At 37.1% G+C, this 18590-nt stretch overlaps 2 protein-coding genes across 2 annotated transcripts; both read right to left on the reverse strand.

Moving 5' to 3' along the window:
* Window positions 1-6594: 6594 nt before the first annotated feature.
* Window positions 6595-14152, reverse strand: LOC130456169 (tyrosine-protein phosphatase non-receptor type 21-like). Its single transcript, XM_056809729.1, has one exon. The coding sequence runs from the start codon at window positions 14150-14152 to the stop codon at window positions 12266-12268; it is 1887 nt and encodes a 628-aa protein (XP_056665707.1). The 3' UTR covers window positions 6595-12265.
* On the reverse strand, window positions 6595-15682 carry LOC100031573 (tyrosine-protein phosphatase non-receptor type 21-like). Its single transcript, XM_056809730.1, has one exon. The coding sequence runs from the start codon at window positions 15680-15682 to the stop codon at window positions 14306-14308; it is 1377 nt and encodes a 458-aa protein (XP_056665708.1). The 3' UTR covers window positions 6595-14305.
* Window positions 15683-18590: the final 2908 nt, after the last annotated feature.

Genomic DNA, 18590 nt, shown 5'->3' on the forward strand with positions numbered 1-18590 from the left:
TCCCACTTTTGTTTTCATGTTATATCCATCTGTTTTGGGGATAAAGTTTGTGTGTGACACACACCCTCTCTCTCTTTTCCTGTGAACATGGATGGGAAAGCTGGCTATACTTAGCCTTTTACTTTTTTCCTTTTATTCCTTCTGCTTCAAGTGATTACTAATAAATCTTATAAAATATATAGTAGTGACTTGGAGTCATTGGATATTAATTTAAATTTACATTTAAATTTAAATTTAAAATTTTCCTGTATTTTAATAATGTGACAGTCTGTGTGACCTTGGGCTATTTACTACCCCTACCCCACCTCCTCCCTCACCACTAGGGCTTGTTGGTAGTCTTTTTCTTTACAAGCAGCAAAAAGCTGAGTGGAGGCTCAGTGGGTCCCTTTCCCCAGCAGGCCTCCCCTCTTGCTCCCTCCCCCAAATTTTTGGATGAGTGCTAAGGAGTACACTCACCAGGACAGTACTTTTCTAGTACTCACAGCTCTTCCAAGGAATCTATTGTCTTCCTCTTCCTCCAAGTTCTCTCCTGGCTGGCTCTGCTCTTCCCTGAGCTTCAGAAATGTGGAATTAAGACCAGCTTCTGTGAAGTCACTGGCTCTGTTACCAAACATTCCCTTGTTGCTATGACAATGGGGCCCAAACAAACCACTCTCAGCCAGGTGAGGCTTGTCACCCTTGGCACTGCACTCTCCAAAGAGGACCATGGGTAAGTGAGTGAATTTACCCCTCTCACTGCCATCTCCTTGACCACAGAGAGAATCCCGTGTCCTTTTTGTCTCCAGGGCTCCCTTCATCCCTGGTTTATTGCTATTCTCTCATCTATGCCTCTGCCTTTCTTGCCTATTAACCTCTTTCAGACTCAAGTTTCCTTATTTTAAAAATGAGAATAATCAGCATTGGCATTCCCTATACAGCTTTGGTAAGGTTTTCTCCATCTCAGAAAAATGAATTCTTCTGTCATTATTATTAATTCAAGGAATCTCTGTCCTGGTACTAGGAAAGAGGAGGGAGGCAACAAAAAAGATTGAGTAAAGACCAGGAATGACAGAAAAGTGGGAATGCCAAGTATACACAGTACCAGGGAACATCATCATCTGCAATGGGGACAAACTAGAAGCCTTCCCAATAAGACCACCTCTATTATTTAACATTGTACTAGAAACTTTAGCTGCAGCAATTAGAGAAGAAAAAGAAATTGAAGGTATTAAAATAGGCAATGAGAAGACAAGGTTATCACTCTTTTTAAAAAAAAACATTATTTTTATTTGGTCAATTTCACACTTTATTTCTTGGATGCAAAAATTATTTTCTTTTTTTTTAAATATATTTTATTTGATCATTTCCAAGCATTATTCGTTAAAGACATAGATCATTTTTTTTCCTCCCCTCCAACCCCCATAGCCGACGCGTAAATCTACTGGGCATTGGATGTTTTCTTGATTTAAATGCATTGCTTTGTTGATACTATTTGCATTAGAGTGTTCATTTAGAGTCTCTCCTCTGTCATGTCCCCTCAACCACTGTATTCAGGCAGTTGCTTTTCCTCGATGTTTCCACTCCCATAGTTACACAGAGACTGATACACTGTGGTACAATCGAAGGTAATGGACTTCTCCATTAGTGGCAGTACAGTGATCCTGAACACCTAGGAGGAATTTATGAGAAAAACCACTATCCACACCCAGAGGAAACAGTGTGGGAGTAAAAATACCAAAGAAAAACAACTGCTTGAATACATGGGTCATAGGGATATGGTTGGGGATGTAGACTCTAAATGAACATCCTAGTGTAAACAACATGAAAAATGGGTTCTGATCAAAGACACATGTCATACCCAATGAAAGTGTGTGTTGGTTGTGGGAGGACTTGGAGGAGGGGAGAGAGGGAAATAATGTGATTATTATAACCAAGGAATAATGTTCTAAATTGACTAAACTCCTTCAAATGAAAAAATAAGGAAACTGAGTCTGAAAGAGTTTAATAAGCAAGAGAAGCAGAGGCATAGGTGAGAGAATAGCAATAAACCAGGGATGAGGGGAGCCCTGGTGACAAAGAGGACACTGGATTTTCTCTGTGGTCAAGGAGAGATGGCAGTGAGAGGGGTAAATTCACTCAGTTACCCAACTTCCTCTTAGGAGAGTACAGTGTCAAGGGTGACAAGCCTCACCTGGTTGAGAGTGAAGTTTGTTTGGGCCCCATTGTCATAGCAACAAGGGAATGTTTGGTAACAGAGCCAGTGACTTCACAGAAGCTGGTCTTAATTCCACATTTCTGAAGCTCATGGAAGAGCAGAGCCAGCCAGGAGAGAATGTGGAGGCAGAGGAAGACAATAGTTCCCTTGGAAGAGCTGTGACTACTAGAAAAGTACTGTCCCGGTGAGTGTACTCCTTATTAATCTTAATACTCTAAAAAAATTTGGTAAAATAAGGAAAGAAGGAATCCCACCAAGTTTTTATGACAGAAATATGGTGCGGATACTTAAATCAAGAAGACCAAAAACAGAAAGATAATTACAGATAAATTTCCTTAAATGAACATTGATGCAAAAATCTTAAACTGGCAAAGAGATTACAGCAATATATCACAAGGATTATTCAGAGGTCGGTATTTATAATAGGAATGCGAAGCTAATTTTATATTAGGCAATCTATCAGCAAAATTTACCATATGAATTATTAAACCAACATAAATTTCATGTTTATCTCAATAGATGCCGAGAAAGACTTTGACAAAATAAATCACTCATTCCTGTTGAAAACACTAGAAAGTGTATTCCTTTTTGTCCCTATTTATTTTTCTCCATATATGTGTTAACACTAATTTTTCTAATATTTCATTCACAGCTTTAACCTCTTTCTTATTTATTTTTTGTTTTGATTTATCTAAATTTGATAGTGGTTGGATCAGGTCTCCCACTAATATAGTTGTACTATCTATTTTCTCCTTCAGTTCTCCTAGTTTCTCCATTAGAAATTTGGGTGCTATACCATTTGGTGCATACATGTTGATTAGTCATTGTATATACTCCCTTTTATCAGGATGTACTTACCTTCCCTATCCCTTTTGATCTGGTCTATTTTTGCTTTGGCTTTGTCAGAGATCATGCTTGCAACTCCTACCTTCTTTCTATCAGTTGAGGCTCAATACATCTTACTCCATCCTTTAATTCTGACCTTGTGAGTATCTATCCGCCTTATGTGTGTTGCTTGGGTTTTGGATTCTAATCCAGTCTGCTATTTTTCTACGTTTCATGGGTGAGTTCATCCCATTCACGTTCAAGTTATGATTGTCACTTGTGACTTCCCTGGCATTTTGATCTCCTCCCCTAATTCTGACCTTTCTTCTTTTGCTATAACCGTTTAAACTGGTAGATAACTTTAAATCAGTCCCCATAATCCCCTCCCTTGATATGCTTCCCTTTCTAGTCCCTCCCTTTTTGTTCCCTTCTTTTTTTAGAGTCTGTTAATTTCTCTTCCCCCTTCTCCTTCCCTCCCTTTTTGAACTCCCTACCCTCTTCTCCCCCTTAATTTCCCCTTCCCTTTTACCCTGTTGTATAAGATAGAATTCAAGATCCCAATGGGTCTAGATGCTCTTCCCTCTCAGATTTGATTTCATGGAGAGTAAGGTTTAAGTCGTGCCAATAAACACTCTCTTCCTCTCATTCTTATAAGAGAATTCTTCCCCTCCCCTTCCCATGTGTATATTTGTGGGACAAGTATTATTCTATTTAATTTATTTCTATTTCTTCTAGTATATCTTGATACCATCACCGATTCCCTCCATCCCTTTTTTCATACTGGCTCCTGGTGTCAGTTTTGGAAAACACACAAAGACTAAAGCAGTTAGAAAGGCCAAGTCTTTAATCAGGACCAGAGTGTGCTCAAGATTCCTCCACCACCCAGAGTCAAGAACTTCATACCACACAGAGTCAAAGCTCTGAGACTCTGGGAACAGTGTCTCTTGGAAAATATTCCCCAACCCAGAAATTTTCCAAAGAGTAGTAAAACTTGAGGGTCTTATATAGCTGTTGGGGAATAAAAGACAGGGAATGATGACTGATTAGCTTTACAATGACCTCAAGGAAATGAGGAGTCCAGGGCTGGATTGTCAGGGAAAGTCTGATGCTTTACAATGGATATAAAAGGATAATTCTAGGCTTGGTCTGGGCTACCTGGGAAGAGGTCTCTGATACAATTGGAAAGACCTCTAAGAACAAAAGTTTACTTAAGATTTGATCAGGTACTAATCTTATGTAAACTGGAATCATTAAATACTTTCAGTTTCCCAAATTTTTTTTGGCACTACAAAGAGCGCATTTATAAATATTTTTGTACAAGTCTTTTCCCTAATTATCTCTTTGGGGTAAAAACCCAGTAATGGTATTGTTGGATCAAAGGACAGGCAGTCTTTTAAAGCCCTTGGGCATAGTTCCAATTGCCTTCTGGAATGGTGAGATCAAATCACAACTCCTTTGTCACATCCCCTCCAACATTTATCACTTTCCTTTGTTGCCCTATTGGCCAGTCTGCTAGGTGTGAGGTGGTACCTCAGAGGTGTTTTGATTTGCATTTCTCTACTTATGAGAGATTTAGAACTCATGTCCTTATTGATACTTTTGATTTCTTTATCTGAAAAGTGCCTGTTCATGTCTCTTGCCCATTTATCAATTGGAGAATGGCTTGATTTACAATTGATTTAACTCCTTATGAATATGAGAAATTAAATCTTTGTCAGAGGTTTCTGTTATAGATTTTTTCCAATTTGTTGCTTCCCTTCTCATTTTGGTTACATTGATTTTGTTTGTACAAAAACATTTAATGTAATCAAAATTATTCATTTTACATTTTGTAATATTCTCTATCTCTTGTTTGGTCTTGAAAGCTTTACTTTCTCATAGATCTGACAAGTATACTTTTCTATGTTCACATAATTTACTTAAAATTTCCTTTTTTATATTTGAGTTATTTACCCATTTTAAATTTGGTATAGGGTGTTGTGAATCTTAAAACTGCTCAGACTGTACCTTAGAAGATTTGGTTAAGTTTTTCCCCCATTTTGACAATGGAGATACTTGATCAGGAATGTATTGAGAACTTTTAGAATTACTCCACCCTACTCAGACAGTGCCTTAGAGCAAGATGAAGTTGAAAACTCCTGGTTGAACAATGAAAAGTCCCTAACTCATACTTATAGTGAAGCTCAAACCTTAAGCTAGGTCTATTTTTAGATCTAATACAAAATGGTGCTCAGTACATATAAAAGTTAAATTAGTACCTAAAAGGTCAAGCAACTTACAAAAGGCAAGCTTAACAAAAGAGGTGTGAAGTACTCAATAGATTTTATCTAACCAGAGAAGGTGAGAACAAAAGAAAATGAGAACTAAGAATGGGCAGTCCTGGGGAAAAGCTTCTAATGTGATTTGTAGAAGTGAAAATTTAGAGGAGGTGACATAAGAGAAAATTTCTTTAAAAGGAAGGGACTTATTGAGTTGGAGGGAGTTTTTGGATTGGAAGTTAGTTGGGGTGGGAGTTCAGAGGTTTGGAGCTTGCTTGAAAGCAATCTTGTGGTGAGTGATAAAGACTGACTTGCTCTCCCTTAGGCTCTGGCCTAGGCTCTTGTGACTATTTTATCTTTCTCTCTCTCTCTCCTTCCCTTAATTCCTTCATTTATATTAATTTAAACCTCCATAAAACCCAGCTGACTTGGGTATATTCATATTTGGGTATTTTTCCATGGTTACCACTTATTTTTAGATTTTAAGTCATCTTTACAGTTTGGCCAAAACCTTTACAGTTTTGGCAATTCACAGTCTTGGCAAACCACATTTTCACGATTACAGTGTAAGATGTAGATCTAAACTTAATCTCTACCATAGTGTTATTTTTTTTTTAAAAAAACTCTTACCTTCTGTCTCAGAGTCAATCCTTTGTCTTTTGGCTCCAAGGTAGAAGAGTGATAAGGGCTAGGCAATGGGAGTCAAGTGACTTGCCCAGGGTCACACAGCTGGGAAGTGTCTGCGGCCAGATTTGAACCTAGGACCTCTGCTCTCTAGGCCTGACTCTCAATCCACTGAATCACCCAGCTGTCCCCTCCCATACTGTTTTCCAGTTTTCCCATCAGTTTTTGTCAAAGAGTCGATTCTTGTCCTCAAAGCTAGGCTGTTTATCATACACTATATTACTGACGTCATTTACCCCAAGTTTATTCCATTGGTCCTTCCTTCTGTTTCTTAGTCACTAGCATGTCATTTTCATGATCACTACTTTATAATATAGTTTAAGATCTGATACTGCTAGGTCTCCATTCATCACATTTTTTTCATTAGTTCCCCTGATATTCTTGATCTTTTGTTCTTCCAAATTAACGTTGTTATAATTCTATAAAAATGTTTCTTGGTAGGGTGATAGGTATGGCACTAAGTAAGTAAATTAACTTGGGCAGGATTTTCATTTTTATTATATTCGCTCTTTCTACCCATGAGCCATTAATGTTTTTTTTTCCAATTCTACAGAACTAGTTTTAAGTCTGTGGAATGTGTTTTGTAGATGTGTTCATATAATTCATGTGTTTGTCTTAGTGATTATATTTCTTTTTTTTTTGCTTCAAATATTTATTTTCATGGCAAAAATAGACTATAATATATTCATTTCACATATATTACATTCAGTCATTCAAGGTTTTCTGCCCACCAAATGCAATTTATACATTGTTTTACAAACCAATTTCAGTTTTACAACAATTAAAGCTGTTCTGATTATACATTTTTTACAATATCGATGACCAGACAATGAGACATACAGAATTATTTTTGAAAGCGGAAAATAATACTTGACAACTCAGTTGTGCTATCATTGAATAAGAAAACTCCCATTGCACTGGCCTAAATGATCTGGAAACAATTCTACCCACCAATTTTCTCCAAATTTAGTTTCAAGTTTCCATGAGAATTAACAAATTGTAGCAAGAGTTATTTCAAATGATCTAATATTTACCAGGAAAAACTTTTTTTCTTTCCCCTGAAAATTACCTCCTTACAAAGTTTGCTATATGGTAGGATTTGAATGGTTTCCTTTTTTAAAATTATGTAACAGAATATAAACAAAATAACTTTGTAACCTGCTATAGGCATCTGCTTTCTTTTATATGAACTTATTAACTTTTTTTCCACATCAAATTGTGTTCTCCCCATATGAAGACTACTTCATGTCATTAATCTTTTTATTATAAAATAATAATTTAAAACAAGTTTCTTAACCATTTCATTGAATCAAATAGGATGAACACAGGCAAACACACTGTCAAGTGTGAGTAGACATTCATCTGTTTTAAAATTGCTCTTCCAATATAGCAAGGAGAATTTCTTCCCCCTTGCATGTGTTGTTTAGAGATTTGGAAGCATATTGATACACCTGAACAGCTTATATCTGCAAAGACAAAACTGAGCTACTGAACTTTTAAGTTGGATGCTATTAACCAAAGAAATTTGTATCCAAAAATATTCAAGATGACCATTAACAAGATCTATAACTACTTATTCAATACCATGAAAAATATTCTATGTAATTAAAGCCCACTGGCTTTGCTAACATTATAAAAAACATGTTCCAAGTTCCACAATTTCCTCCTTTAGCTAAGTTCTGTTTCTCATGTTAATTTTAAGAAGTAATGCCACCTCCATTATTGGTGGCACAAAATATTTATATTTAACAAAAATAAAACCATCTGGTTTTGTAGATTTACAATGTCCTATCATTACAGGCCAAATTGTACTACTACAAATAACATTACTATAAAATTATATCCATAATGAAAAGAATTCCAAATCTGTAGCCAAATGAATTTTTTAAGTGAAACATGAAGCAAAAAAGCTTCAGTACAAGAAAATTTGGAAAGTCCCTTAACATGTGTAGTAATAATTTCTCCTATCTGCATTTACTCTTTAGAAAGTTGTACATTTAACCATGAAATCTGTCCTGATCTCCACAGTCAATTCAGGCAACTGAAGCAAAAATAGATTGCTCTTCTAAAGTATCCAGATAATCATAAAATCTCTCCATTTTGTTTTGGTTGTTGTGAATCAGCTCGTAAATGGCATACTGTCTTAATGTCCACATACTGACTTTTTATTGTGGGAATTACACACACACACACACACACACACACACAATTTCAGTAGTATCCATACACACACTTGGCATTTCATCTAAGCAAGAACTTCTTTTAATATAGACTGAAAACTTTTTCAATCTGCCAATGGTATGAATTTGGTATAAATTTATAAATTAATTCTACACAAAAATGTTATTATAATTTTTACAGTCTAATAATGTACAGATGCAGCCAGAAATAAATATAATGCCAAGATCTTATATATTTTCATAGTGGTTTTTATATGCTGAAATGTATAATTAATTAAAAGTTACTGAAATCATAAATAATATATAGCTGTTTTATCTTGTGAATGCTTCTTTAGAACATTGGAACATTTTGTTAGTAACAGAGATTAAATTTAGAAATTAAAATGCAATTATTCCCACTTGAATTTAGAGCTCATTAACCAAAATGAGATTAAACACCCCTACACACATACACCCCCCTACACACAACTATGGTCACCATTTCTTCCTTACTAATTAGAACACCCAACAGTCCAACCAGTTATGGAATACTTTAAGGAGTTTCTCTGAACTTTTAAGAACTGAACATTATTTAAAGTGTCTTGAGGAATAAGTCAGCATCTTAACATTTGCTTATGTATGCAATACATTGTATCTACAAATTTCCACTTTAATCATCCCTCCACCTTGAAATCTCTTCAACTGAATTTTAAAACAATTCTATGTTTTTTTTAAATCTAGAAATGCACAACCTTCCTAATATGCTGATAGCAACAGTTAATGATAGTTATGTGCCTTAATAAACACCTATCGCAATCTAAACTATCATTTTTCTTATCTGAGTAACTTTTCCCCCCTCAAAATTACTCCTTATAACCAGTTCTTTCTTAAGCCTTCATATTTAAAAAAATCAACTGAATTTTTAATTTACATTAAATTCTCAAACTAATTTATATTTCCAATAAACATCTTTCCCTAAATTAACCTTTTTTAAAAAAAAAGGTTTGCGCAAAAGAAAATAACTCTTGGCTCCATTCTTTCTTGCAAATTGTCCCAAATGAAACCTGCTCTTAATAAATTAATCAAAATACAGCTTCATATAAGTTTTCTGAAAGGTAAAACTACTTCAACCTATGAGTTATGGTGATTGAAAGTTGAAAGAAAACTTGGCCAGTTTTAAACTCAACTAAAAAGAAATATGCGGTTAAAAATCTTGAAATCCCGTTGTCCTATAATTTAGTAGGGAGGGGAAGAAGGGTACTGTTCATTGTGCTCTTTGCTTTCTGAAAATTTATACTAGCAGGCTCCTTCACTTACTCCTATCAAAACATTCTAAGAACTTGGAACTAAATTCTAGGGCTCACTTTCATGCTTCACAGTAGATGTTCCAGAAGAATATCATCAATTATTTCTATAAATACCTGTATGATATTCTAAAATAAGACATTTGCTTCTGTTTAAAATTATGCAGTAGAGTATTTCTTCAAAAGTACCTCTAATCAAGAAAAAAAGAGGGGTATGAGAAATGACAACAATTGGTCATTGGTAAATACTGTATTATAGCCTATTTTTGTGAAAGTATATATTTTGATATAAACTGGATAACACTTTTTCCCTTAGAATCTAAAAATAGCCCCTCAAATTAAGTATTTTCTAATTTTGATAGGCAGTAATATAATCAACTGCTAGGTAATAGTCAAGGTAAGGTCACAAACTTCTGTTGTTTTTGCTATATCCTCTGTGAGATCACATTTTTGTTTGAAAGACAAATTTGGAGAATTCGTAGCATAGGTATTTTCCACTAATCCCTTTTACAACTACCACAAAATGTTCAAATATTTAAAGGGTACAAAAAGCATTACATGGGTTCTAAGAACTATTAAAAATAATGCAACAGTTTAGGTATATTATTAAAGCTACAATAGTAATTTGTTTCTTAAATTATCACTTGCAATCAATTCATTAAAATGAAAAAATAGACATCTCATGCCTTAGTCTTTAATTCAATTTTCAAAGTGTAATATTGTCTTATCAATAGGGCATTTCTTTCAAAAAGGTTTAAACCTGATCCAGACTAGAGGGGGAAGGGTAGTAGCACCAGTGAAAAAATGTACAAAAGATGTACAAAAGACTCACTCAACACAATAATTCAGATATTTGTGGAGAAAGGAAAAATTGCCATGAGGAATAACACACATGAAGTGTCTGGTATCCTTTATAGCACTATATCTAAAGCACTGTTTTAGCCATTATTTGTATTATTATAATTCCATTCTCTCAAACAGCTAGCTTTCACTGAACATCATCCTTGGATCTACTATCCTTTAGATTGGATTTCTGAAAAACTGATATTGAAATCAATATTACATTCTATTTTAGTAATAGTCCTACATATAAATTGGTTCAGTTCATAACTTCTGATTCTTGTTTTTACCACTTAACTGGTCTCTTGTAAGTCAAATGAAGACTGGCAAATATGTCACTGTAAAAATGCCCCAAGTAATTCCTGACCCATGACTCGCAACACCACATACTTAGTTTTCAGTGATAAATTATGCTGCGTCTCTGATTTACCTTTGAGTTCAAAGCCATTCACTAATGGTCAAAGCATGGTGATGGTCTTAGAAGAGAACTGATAGGATGTTTGTTGGTGCCATAGGGAGACAACTTTGAAATGGAAGTTGGGGAAAAAATATAATAATGAGAATTTTTAAAATATGGAGGTTCATATACAAACAATTAGCCCATAATCTTCCTTCTAGCATCAACATAAAATGTAGAACCACCTTTTCTCCTTATGCCATTTTACTTGTCCCCCAAGTTAACCTTTTGTGTCCATTCTTGATGTACACAATGATTTCACCCATATAAAAAACAGGGTGGGGAGGGGAGACAAAGAACATGATGTGATTTGTCCCAGACCTTGAGTCCTCCTAGGGAGGACCCTGTCTCCTGTCAATCCTTCAACCATTTCCCTCACCCCTATACTCTCAGGAATAATGTTAAGTACTAAAGAATGAAATCAGTAATACTGTATCTTTGTAACAACAATAGAAAACAAAACTTTCTCATGTTTGCAGCCATGTTGCACTTCCTCACAACTTACTCTTCCTACATACTCAAAATCCTTATTTCTTACATTCAAACTATAAAGCATTTCTTTCAAAACATCACTTTCATTACAGGTGTTAATGTTTCCGCTCATAAAACAATACATGAATGAAACTTAAATGTACTGTTTTTAATATTTTTTAAAAGTGCCTTAAAACAATCTTATTTCAACCAATAAAAATCAAAGGGTCATCTATGGTTATGAATAATACTGAAAATATATTGAATGCTGTTGACTCTATTACTTAAAGCTTGAAGTAATTGTGCATTCAATTCCAACTTTTTCCTTTAAGAAACCCTGAAAATAATTTGAGAATATTTTCATTTTTACTTATAATTTGGATAATTTAGAAACTGAAAATAAAAAATTAATTTTAAGAATACAAAGAAGCTTTCTGTTTCCTTAATAAGACCTTTAAAGGTCTTTTTGTAGTTTGTAGTTTGATAACTAAACCCTAAGTAACCAAGAATAAAAAACAAACAAAAAGAAAACAATGAACAGAAAAGATATTAACATTTTAAAAATATATATAAAGTTGATGTGTCCAGTTGTAATTGTGGACAAGTCCCATGGAAAGTTGGGTTTCTAACTAAAGGAACCCCTAGATATTTTAGTCACAAAATAAAATTCTCCTATCAAAAAGTAGTTTTTAGATAGAAATCTATACATTGCCTTTACAATTGCTAGAACTGCCCAGCATAGCTTCAGTAAGGTAGAGAATTATTTTATCTAGAAAACAAAACCTCAAGAATGTGTGCAAGTACCGCAAATCAGCATAGACAGGAGCTGAGCCCAGTTACTCCAACTAAGTCCCCAATTCTCCAGCACTTCCCCCAAGCAGAAATCCACCTCTTTGGCCTTGTGACTTCCAAGGCTCAACACAATGCACCACCATGAGTTAACATTAGCACCCTACACCTTGTGTAAGAAGACTGGGGGAAAGTCCAAGAACAAATGGATTTTACTTGACAAACCCACTTTTTTTCCCCTTGTAAACTATAGGTAATTGGGTCCCAGGAGAAACAAGTAGAGGTTATATAAGCCTTGAGTTTCTCAGGAACTGAATGAGAACTCTATAGACAAAAGTATATTGACATAGTGTCTGCACCATCATCATCCTTTGATGCCTCAACATTTCAAGCACGCGTGGGATGTCCAGCATATCATTGTGCTCCAAACAGGCGATCATGATTTCCGACAAAATGACCACTCCACTTCTTCCTACACCAGCACTGCAATGGACCAGCAAAGGAGGGTTGGGACTTTTAGGTTCTGTTGTGCTGTTTGTGTGGCTACGAACTGATTGGATCTCCTCCAGGTATGACAAAAATCCCTTTAAGTCCTCTGGACAGCCATGCTCAGGCCAATCCGTATACTGAAGATGCCAAATTGTTCTTTCTTGCCCAGTGAGGAGATGTTTGATCTTCAAGCCAGTTGTGGCATAACACCCAGAGTCAGTGCGGAATCGTGTTGTGATCTTAAATCTTCCATAGGTGACAGTGTTATGTCTTGAACCAAGCCTTGGCCAATACCGAAAGCTCTTCTCTCGTCCACCTTCTTCTTCTGCTGTTGCCATTGCTATGATAGCAATCCCTTGTTCCCATACCATCAGCCAAAAATCCTGACATGTATTTTGCAAAGGTCCTTGGGTGGCAATATAATCCCATTCAATGCCACCAACAGAGACCTTAATATGTGATGCATTGATATAACCAGTATTATTTTCTTTGGTTGGGACCAGTTCTACTCTGGTATCATCATAAGGGAGCACATCTTGGAATCTGTTTCTTTCTGCATTGTCAGGGAGCCGTGCTATTGCACATTCCCCATCTATCCGCCGCTTTTTCAGAATGCGTTCATATTCTGTGAACACCATTCCCTGTTCTAAACGCTGTTCCAGAATCTTACACCTTTCATCATTGGTTGCTCTGGTAGGTACTTCTTTTCCTTCATCAGGCAAGGGCATTCTTGATAATGATAATCCATTTAAGGCAGCCAGTTTAAGAGGACCACATTTTTTTGCATCTGCTCGATTCTTTTTCATTCCCCCTAATGGAGGAAGACCTTCAACAACATTCTTCTTCCCTGAAAGAATATCCAACACAGGTCTCTTCTTCAGAGAATCCCTCTTGCCCCTATAGCGTCCTGATGTTGTTAGGTCAGACTCTGACATAGATGGAGTCAGTAACCCTTCTCTTCTAGGTACCTGGGCTTCCACTATCAGATGAACTGGACTGATGGCCCTAACTGACTTCTCAGTCTCCAGCATATGTGACTTTGGCTCAAGAATATGCAAAGGGTTGGGCCCTGGGGTTAATGAGCCATAAGGGTAGCCCAGCAAAGGTTCTTTGGAGAAGCCACCTATTCCCGAGGAAAGCTGTGTGGTCTCATCAGGATGAGGAGAGAGCACTGTACGTGCTTTACTTTCTTCCTCGAAATCTTCTTCTTCTTCTTCACTGCTATGAATCAGCATAGTGGCATCTGAAAGAGATTTCTTATGACCATATCTCACATTTTCCTGTTCTTCATTTTCCTCTTGTTTTGTTCTTTCGATAAAAACGTTCGGCTGAGAGCTGGCTGCTATCACCCGGGGCAGCGCCACATCAGCTGCAGAGGCAGACATGGTCCTCTCTTTAAGTCTTATTCCTTCAAAACTATGGGTCAATCCAGCGATCTCAATACTGTTCCTCTTCTTTAACTGAGCATGCCGGACTGAAGTCAAGGGCTCGCTGACCTCTTGCAGAGAGTGGGCAACGGGGAGACTGTCTTCTTGGAACGTCTGCACCGAGTGGTGGACTCGCCTTGTGATGAGGTCTGGATTGCTACTGCTGATGTACAGATGTCGGGATAAGTCCGGGGTGCTATTGGCAGGTCGTGGATATGGGTACGGTGGGGGTGGTCTATAAACCTGTGTTTTCATGATGTTGGGCGCCGGATAATCCTGAGCCTGAAGCTGGACGTTAGTCAACTCAGGCACACTCACTGCTCCAACAACAGGTCGCCTCTCAGTGGGATAAGGATAAGGAGACTGGCTATGAAAACTGTAATTTAGATTGAACGGATAGTGAGCCGACTATGGAGAAGTAAACTGAGCGCGGTCTCTGATTTCAGGCTGACTGTAGACCAAAGCGTCAGGTCTACTATAAGCATATGAATTTCCAATATTGAGATTTCTCAGGGAGTGGCTCTGCCGCTCTGCGTGGCTTACTCCGCGGTTAAGCTGCCGCATCACGGTTTCATAATCTGGGGTGGGGCAATAGGACGGTGGTATCAGGGCACTATGTCTATGTGTTGGGACATAGTCGGGTCTCATAACATCACTTCCAGTGATGCTTGGGTTGGAAGACATCGGGGAGGGTTGCAAGAAAGGCTGTGGGTTATTTAAAGAGTTTGTGCTGTGGGCACTATAGACGCTTCCATTGCGGATTCTTCCATTGTAGTCGAGTGCTCTATCTAGACTTGTCTGAGAATGGCAATAATATCCATTCTGGTTGTTCCCAAAGAGGTTATCTTGGGAAGAAGAATATGGCTCTGTGTAGTGTCCATTGTAATGTAACTGAGGTGGTGGAGGCATCACATATGGCTGTGGCTTAGGCAGAGACATCCTTGATGAAGACCTCCTCCTGACTGGATTCACTGCAAGAGTCTGGGTTTGCAAGTTGCATTTGTTTAGTCTGTAAAATTTGTGTCTTGCAACACACAGCCTCCATACATATTTTGCAGTTTCCATGTCTTCAGTTTGAAACTGGATGGTCTCCTCTTTATTTGTCAGTTCTAATGCAAAGAAGGACTTATTGTGTGATATATTGGCAATGTCATGCCACCTAAATATAACTGGAGGTCTTCCATTTTTGTGTTTCACAAAGATACCATCAAGACAGGCTCCAATACAGATGTCACTTCCTTGGCTATCCTTAGCAGGATAGCTCTCTTCCCCATAACCATCCATCCTCTCTACCTCTTGCATATATAGCATTTCAGCATCAGGTGGGGTAAGCCCTCTGTATTTTTGGTGTAGCAAGGCCACTTTTTGTGTTGCTTCTTCCAATACTTTTTCATCTTGTAACCATCCCACTGGAAACAAGGCAAATCTTTGTAAAAAGTCCTGAGATTCATACTGATCAAAGTCACCAAAGTCAGCTTGAACAGCTAAGCCAGCCAGATGAATTGCCTGTTCTAATGTGCAAGGAATATTTCCTTCCAATATATCTTTCTTCAGTTGCAGATAATACTGATACCTGGTAATTTCCTGCTGAAGTTGGGAAACTGTGGGCACATAATACACCACCCCAAAATAGACAGTTGGTTCCAGTGCATACTTGTCTAACTGCTTTTTCAAAGGCTTGTCCAAATCTACCCATCGGCTCTGATTTTGCTTGTTGTAATACCACAGGCTGAAGTAAGTAATCTGTTGCAGTGATCCAGCTGAAGAGGATCTGGGGTCACGCATCCTCAACTACAAAATGCAAACAGCACAGGTTCTCCCCTGGAAGACATCTCTCACCGGTCTCCTTTCACAGGGGTCTCGGTGCGTCCTGTGGGTAAGGAAAGGCATGCCAGGCTCCCCTCCAGCTCAGTGATAGTTTAGTGAATATATTTCTAAATATTTTATATTGTCTAGAGTGATTTTAAATAGAATTTCTCTTTCTAACTCTTGCTGCTGAGTTGTGATGGAAATATATAGAAATGCTGATGATTTACGTGGGTTTATTTTGTATCCTGCAACTTGGCTAAGTTGTTGATTATTTTTACTAGCTTTTTAGTTCATTCTCTAGGATTCCTACAGTAGATCATCATATCATCTGCAAAAAGTGATAGTATAGTTACCTCATTGCCTACTTTAATCCCTTTAACTTCTTTTTCTTCTCTAATGGCTATAGCTAGTGTTTCAAGTACAACGTTATATAACAGAGGTGACTTGCATCACTCCTGATCTTACTGGGAAGGCTTCTAACTTGACCCCATTGAAGATGATGCTAGCTGATTGGTTTAAATATATACTGTTTATTAATTTTAGCAAAGGCCCTTCTACTCCTCTACTTTCTAGTATTTTCGATAGCAATGAGTGTTGTATTTTGTGAAAGACTTTTTCTGCATCTGTTGAGATAATCATGTGATTTCTGTTGGTTTGGTAATGATATGGTCAATTAAGTGGATAGTTTTCCTAATATTAAACCATTCTGGTATAAATCCCACCTGATCATAGTGAATAATCTTCGGGATAACTTCCTTGAGTCTTTTTGCTAGTATTCTATTCAAGGTCTGGTAAAAGTCCTTTGTTTCTTTTGTCAAAGAGTTTGGGGATATGATTAGGGTTTTGACATCAAAAGATGACTCTATTGAAAATATGAATAACATGGAAATAGATTTTGAACAATGATACATGTGTAACCCAGTGGAACTGCTTGTCATATCTGGGAGGGGGGAAGTGAGGAGGGGGAATCATGAATCTTGTAACCATGGAAAAATATTCTAAACCAAAAAACATTTTTTAAGTTTTTTTTAATATATTTTATTTGATCATTTCCAAGCATTTTTCATTAAAGACATAGATCATGTTTTTTTCCTCCCCACCACCCCCATAGCCAACGCGTAAATCCACTGGGCATTACATGTTTTCTTGATTTGAACCCATTGCTATGTTGATAATATTTGCATTAGAGTGTTCATTTAGAGTCTCTCCTCTGTCATGTCCCCTCAACCGCTGCATTCAGGCAGTTGCTTTTCCTCGGTGTTTACATTCCCATAGTTTATCCTTTGCTTATGAATAGTGTTTTTTTCTCCTAGATCCCTGCAAATTGTTCAGGGACATTATGCCGCCACTAATGGAGAAGTTCATTACGTTCGATTATACCACAGTGTATTAGTCTCTGTGTACAATGTTCTCCTGGGTCTGCTCCTCTCGCTCTGCATCACTTCCTAGAGGTTGTTCCAGTCTCCATGGAACTCCTCCACTTTATTATTCCTTTGAGCACAATAGTATTCCATCACCAACATATACCACAATTTGCTCAGCCATTCCCCAATTGATGGGCATCCCCTCGTTTTCCAGTTTTTGGCCACCACAAAGAGCGCAGCTATGAATATTTTTGTACAAGTCTTTTTGTCCATTATCTCTTTGGGGTACGATACGGCTGGATCAAAGGGCAGACAGTCTTTTATCGGCCTTTGGGCATAGTTCCAAATTGCCCTCCAGAATGGTTGGATCAGTTCACAACTCCACCAGCAATGAATTAATGTCCCTACTTTGCCACATCCCCTCCAGCATTCATTACTTTCCTTTGCTGTCATGTTAGCCAATCTGCTAGGGGTGAGGTGATACCTCAGAGTTCTTTTGATTTGCATCTCTCTGATTATAAGAGATTTAGAACACTTCTTCATGTGCTTATTAATAGTTTTGATTTCTTTATCTGAGAACTGCCTATTCATGTCCCTTGCCCATTTATCAATTGGAGAATGGCTTGATTTTTTGTACAATTGATTTAGCTCTTTGATAAATATGAGTAATTAAACCGTTGTCAGAGGTTTCTATGAAGATTTTTCCCAATTTGTTGTTTCCCTTCTGATTTTAGTTACATTGGTTTTGTTTGTACAAAAGCTTTTTAGTTTGATGTAGTCAAAATTATTTATTTCACATTTTGTGATTCTTTCTATGTCTTGCTTAGTTTTAAAGCCTTTCCCCTCCCAAAGGTCTGACATGTATACTATTCTGTGTTTACCCAATTTACTTATGGTTTCATTCTTTATGTTTAAGTGACTCACCCATTTTGAATTTATCTTGGTGTAGGGTGTGAGGTGTTGATCTAGTCCTAGTCTCTCCCACACTGTCTTCCAATTTTCCCAGCAGTTTTCATCGAATAGTGGATTTTTGTCCCAAAAGCTGGGATCTTTGGGTTTATCGTATACTGTCTTGCTGAGGTCGCTTTCCCCCAGTCTATTCCACTGATCTTCCTTTCTGTCTCTTAGCCAGTACCAAATTGTTTTGATGACTGCTGCTTTGTAATATAGTTTGAGGTCAGGGACTGCATGGCCCCCATCATATGTGTTTTTTTTTTCATTATTTCCCTGGATATCTTTGATCTTTTGTTGTTCCAAATGAATTTTGTTATGTTTTTTTCTAAATCAGTGAAGAAGTATTTTGGTAGTTCAATGGGTATGGCACTAAATAGATAAATAAGTTTGGGTAGGATGGTCATTTTTATTATATTGGCTCGTCCTATCCATGACAGTTAATGTTTTCCCAATTGCTCAAGTCTAGTTTTAGTTGTGTGGAGAGTGTTTTGTAGTTTTGTTTATATAGTTCCTGTGTTTGTCTCGGGAGGTAGATTCCTAGGTATTTTATTTTGTCTGAGGTGATT

The sequence above is a fragment of the Monodelphis domestica genome, chromosome X, assembly GCF_027887165.1.
Source record: "Monodelphis domestica isolate mMonDom1 chromosome X, mMonDom1.pri, whole genome shotgun sequence".
Taxonomy (NCBI): Eukaryota; Metazoa; Chordata; class Mammalia; order Didelphimorphia; family Didelphidae; genus Monodelphis; species Monodelphis domestica.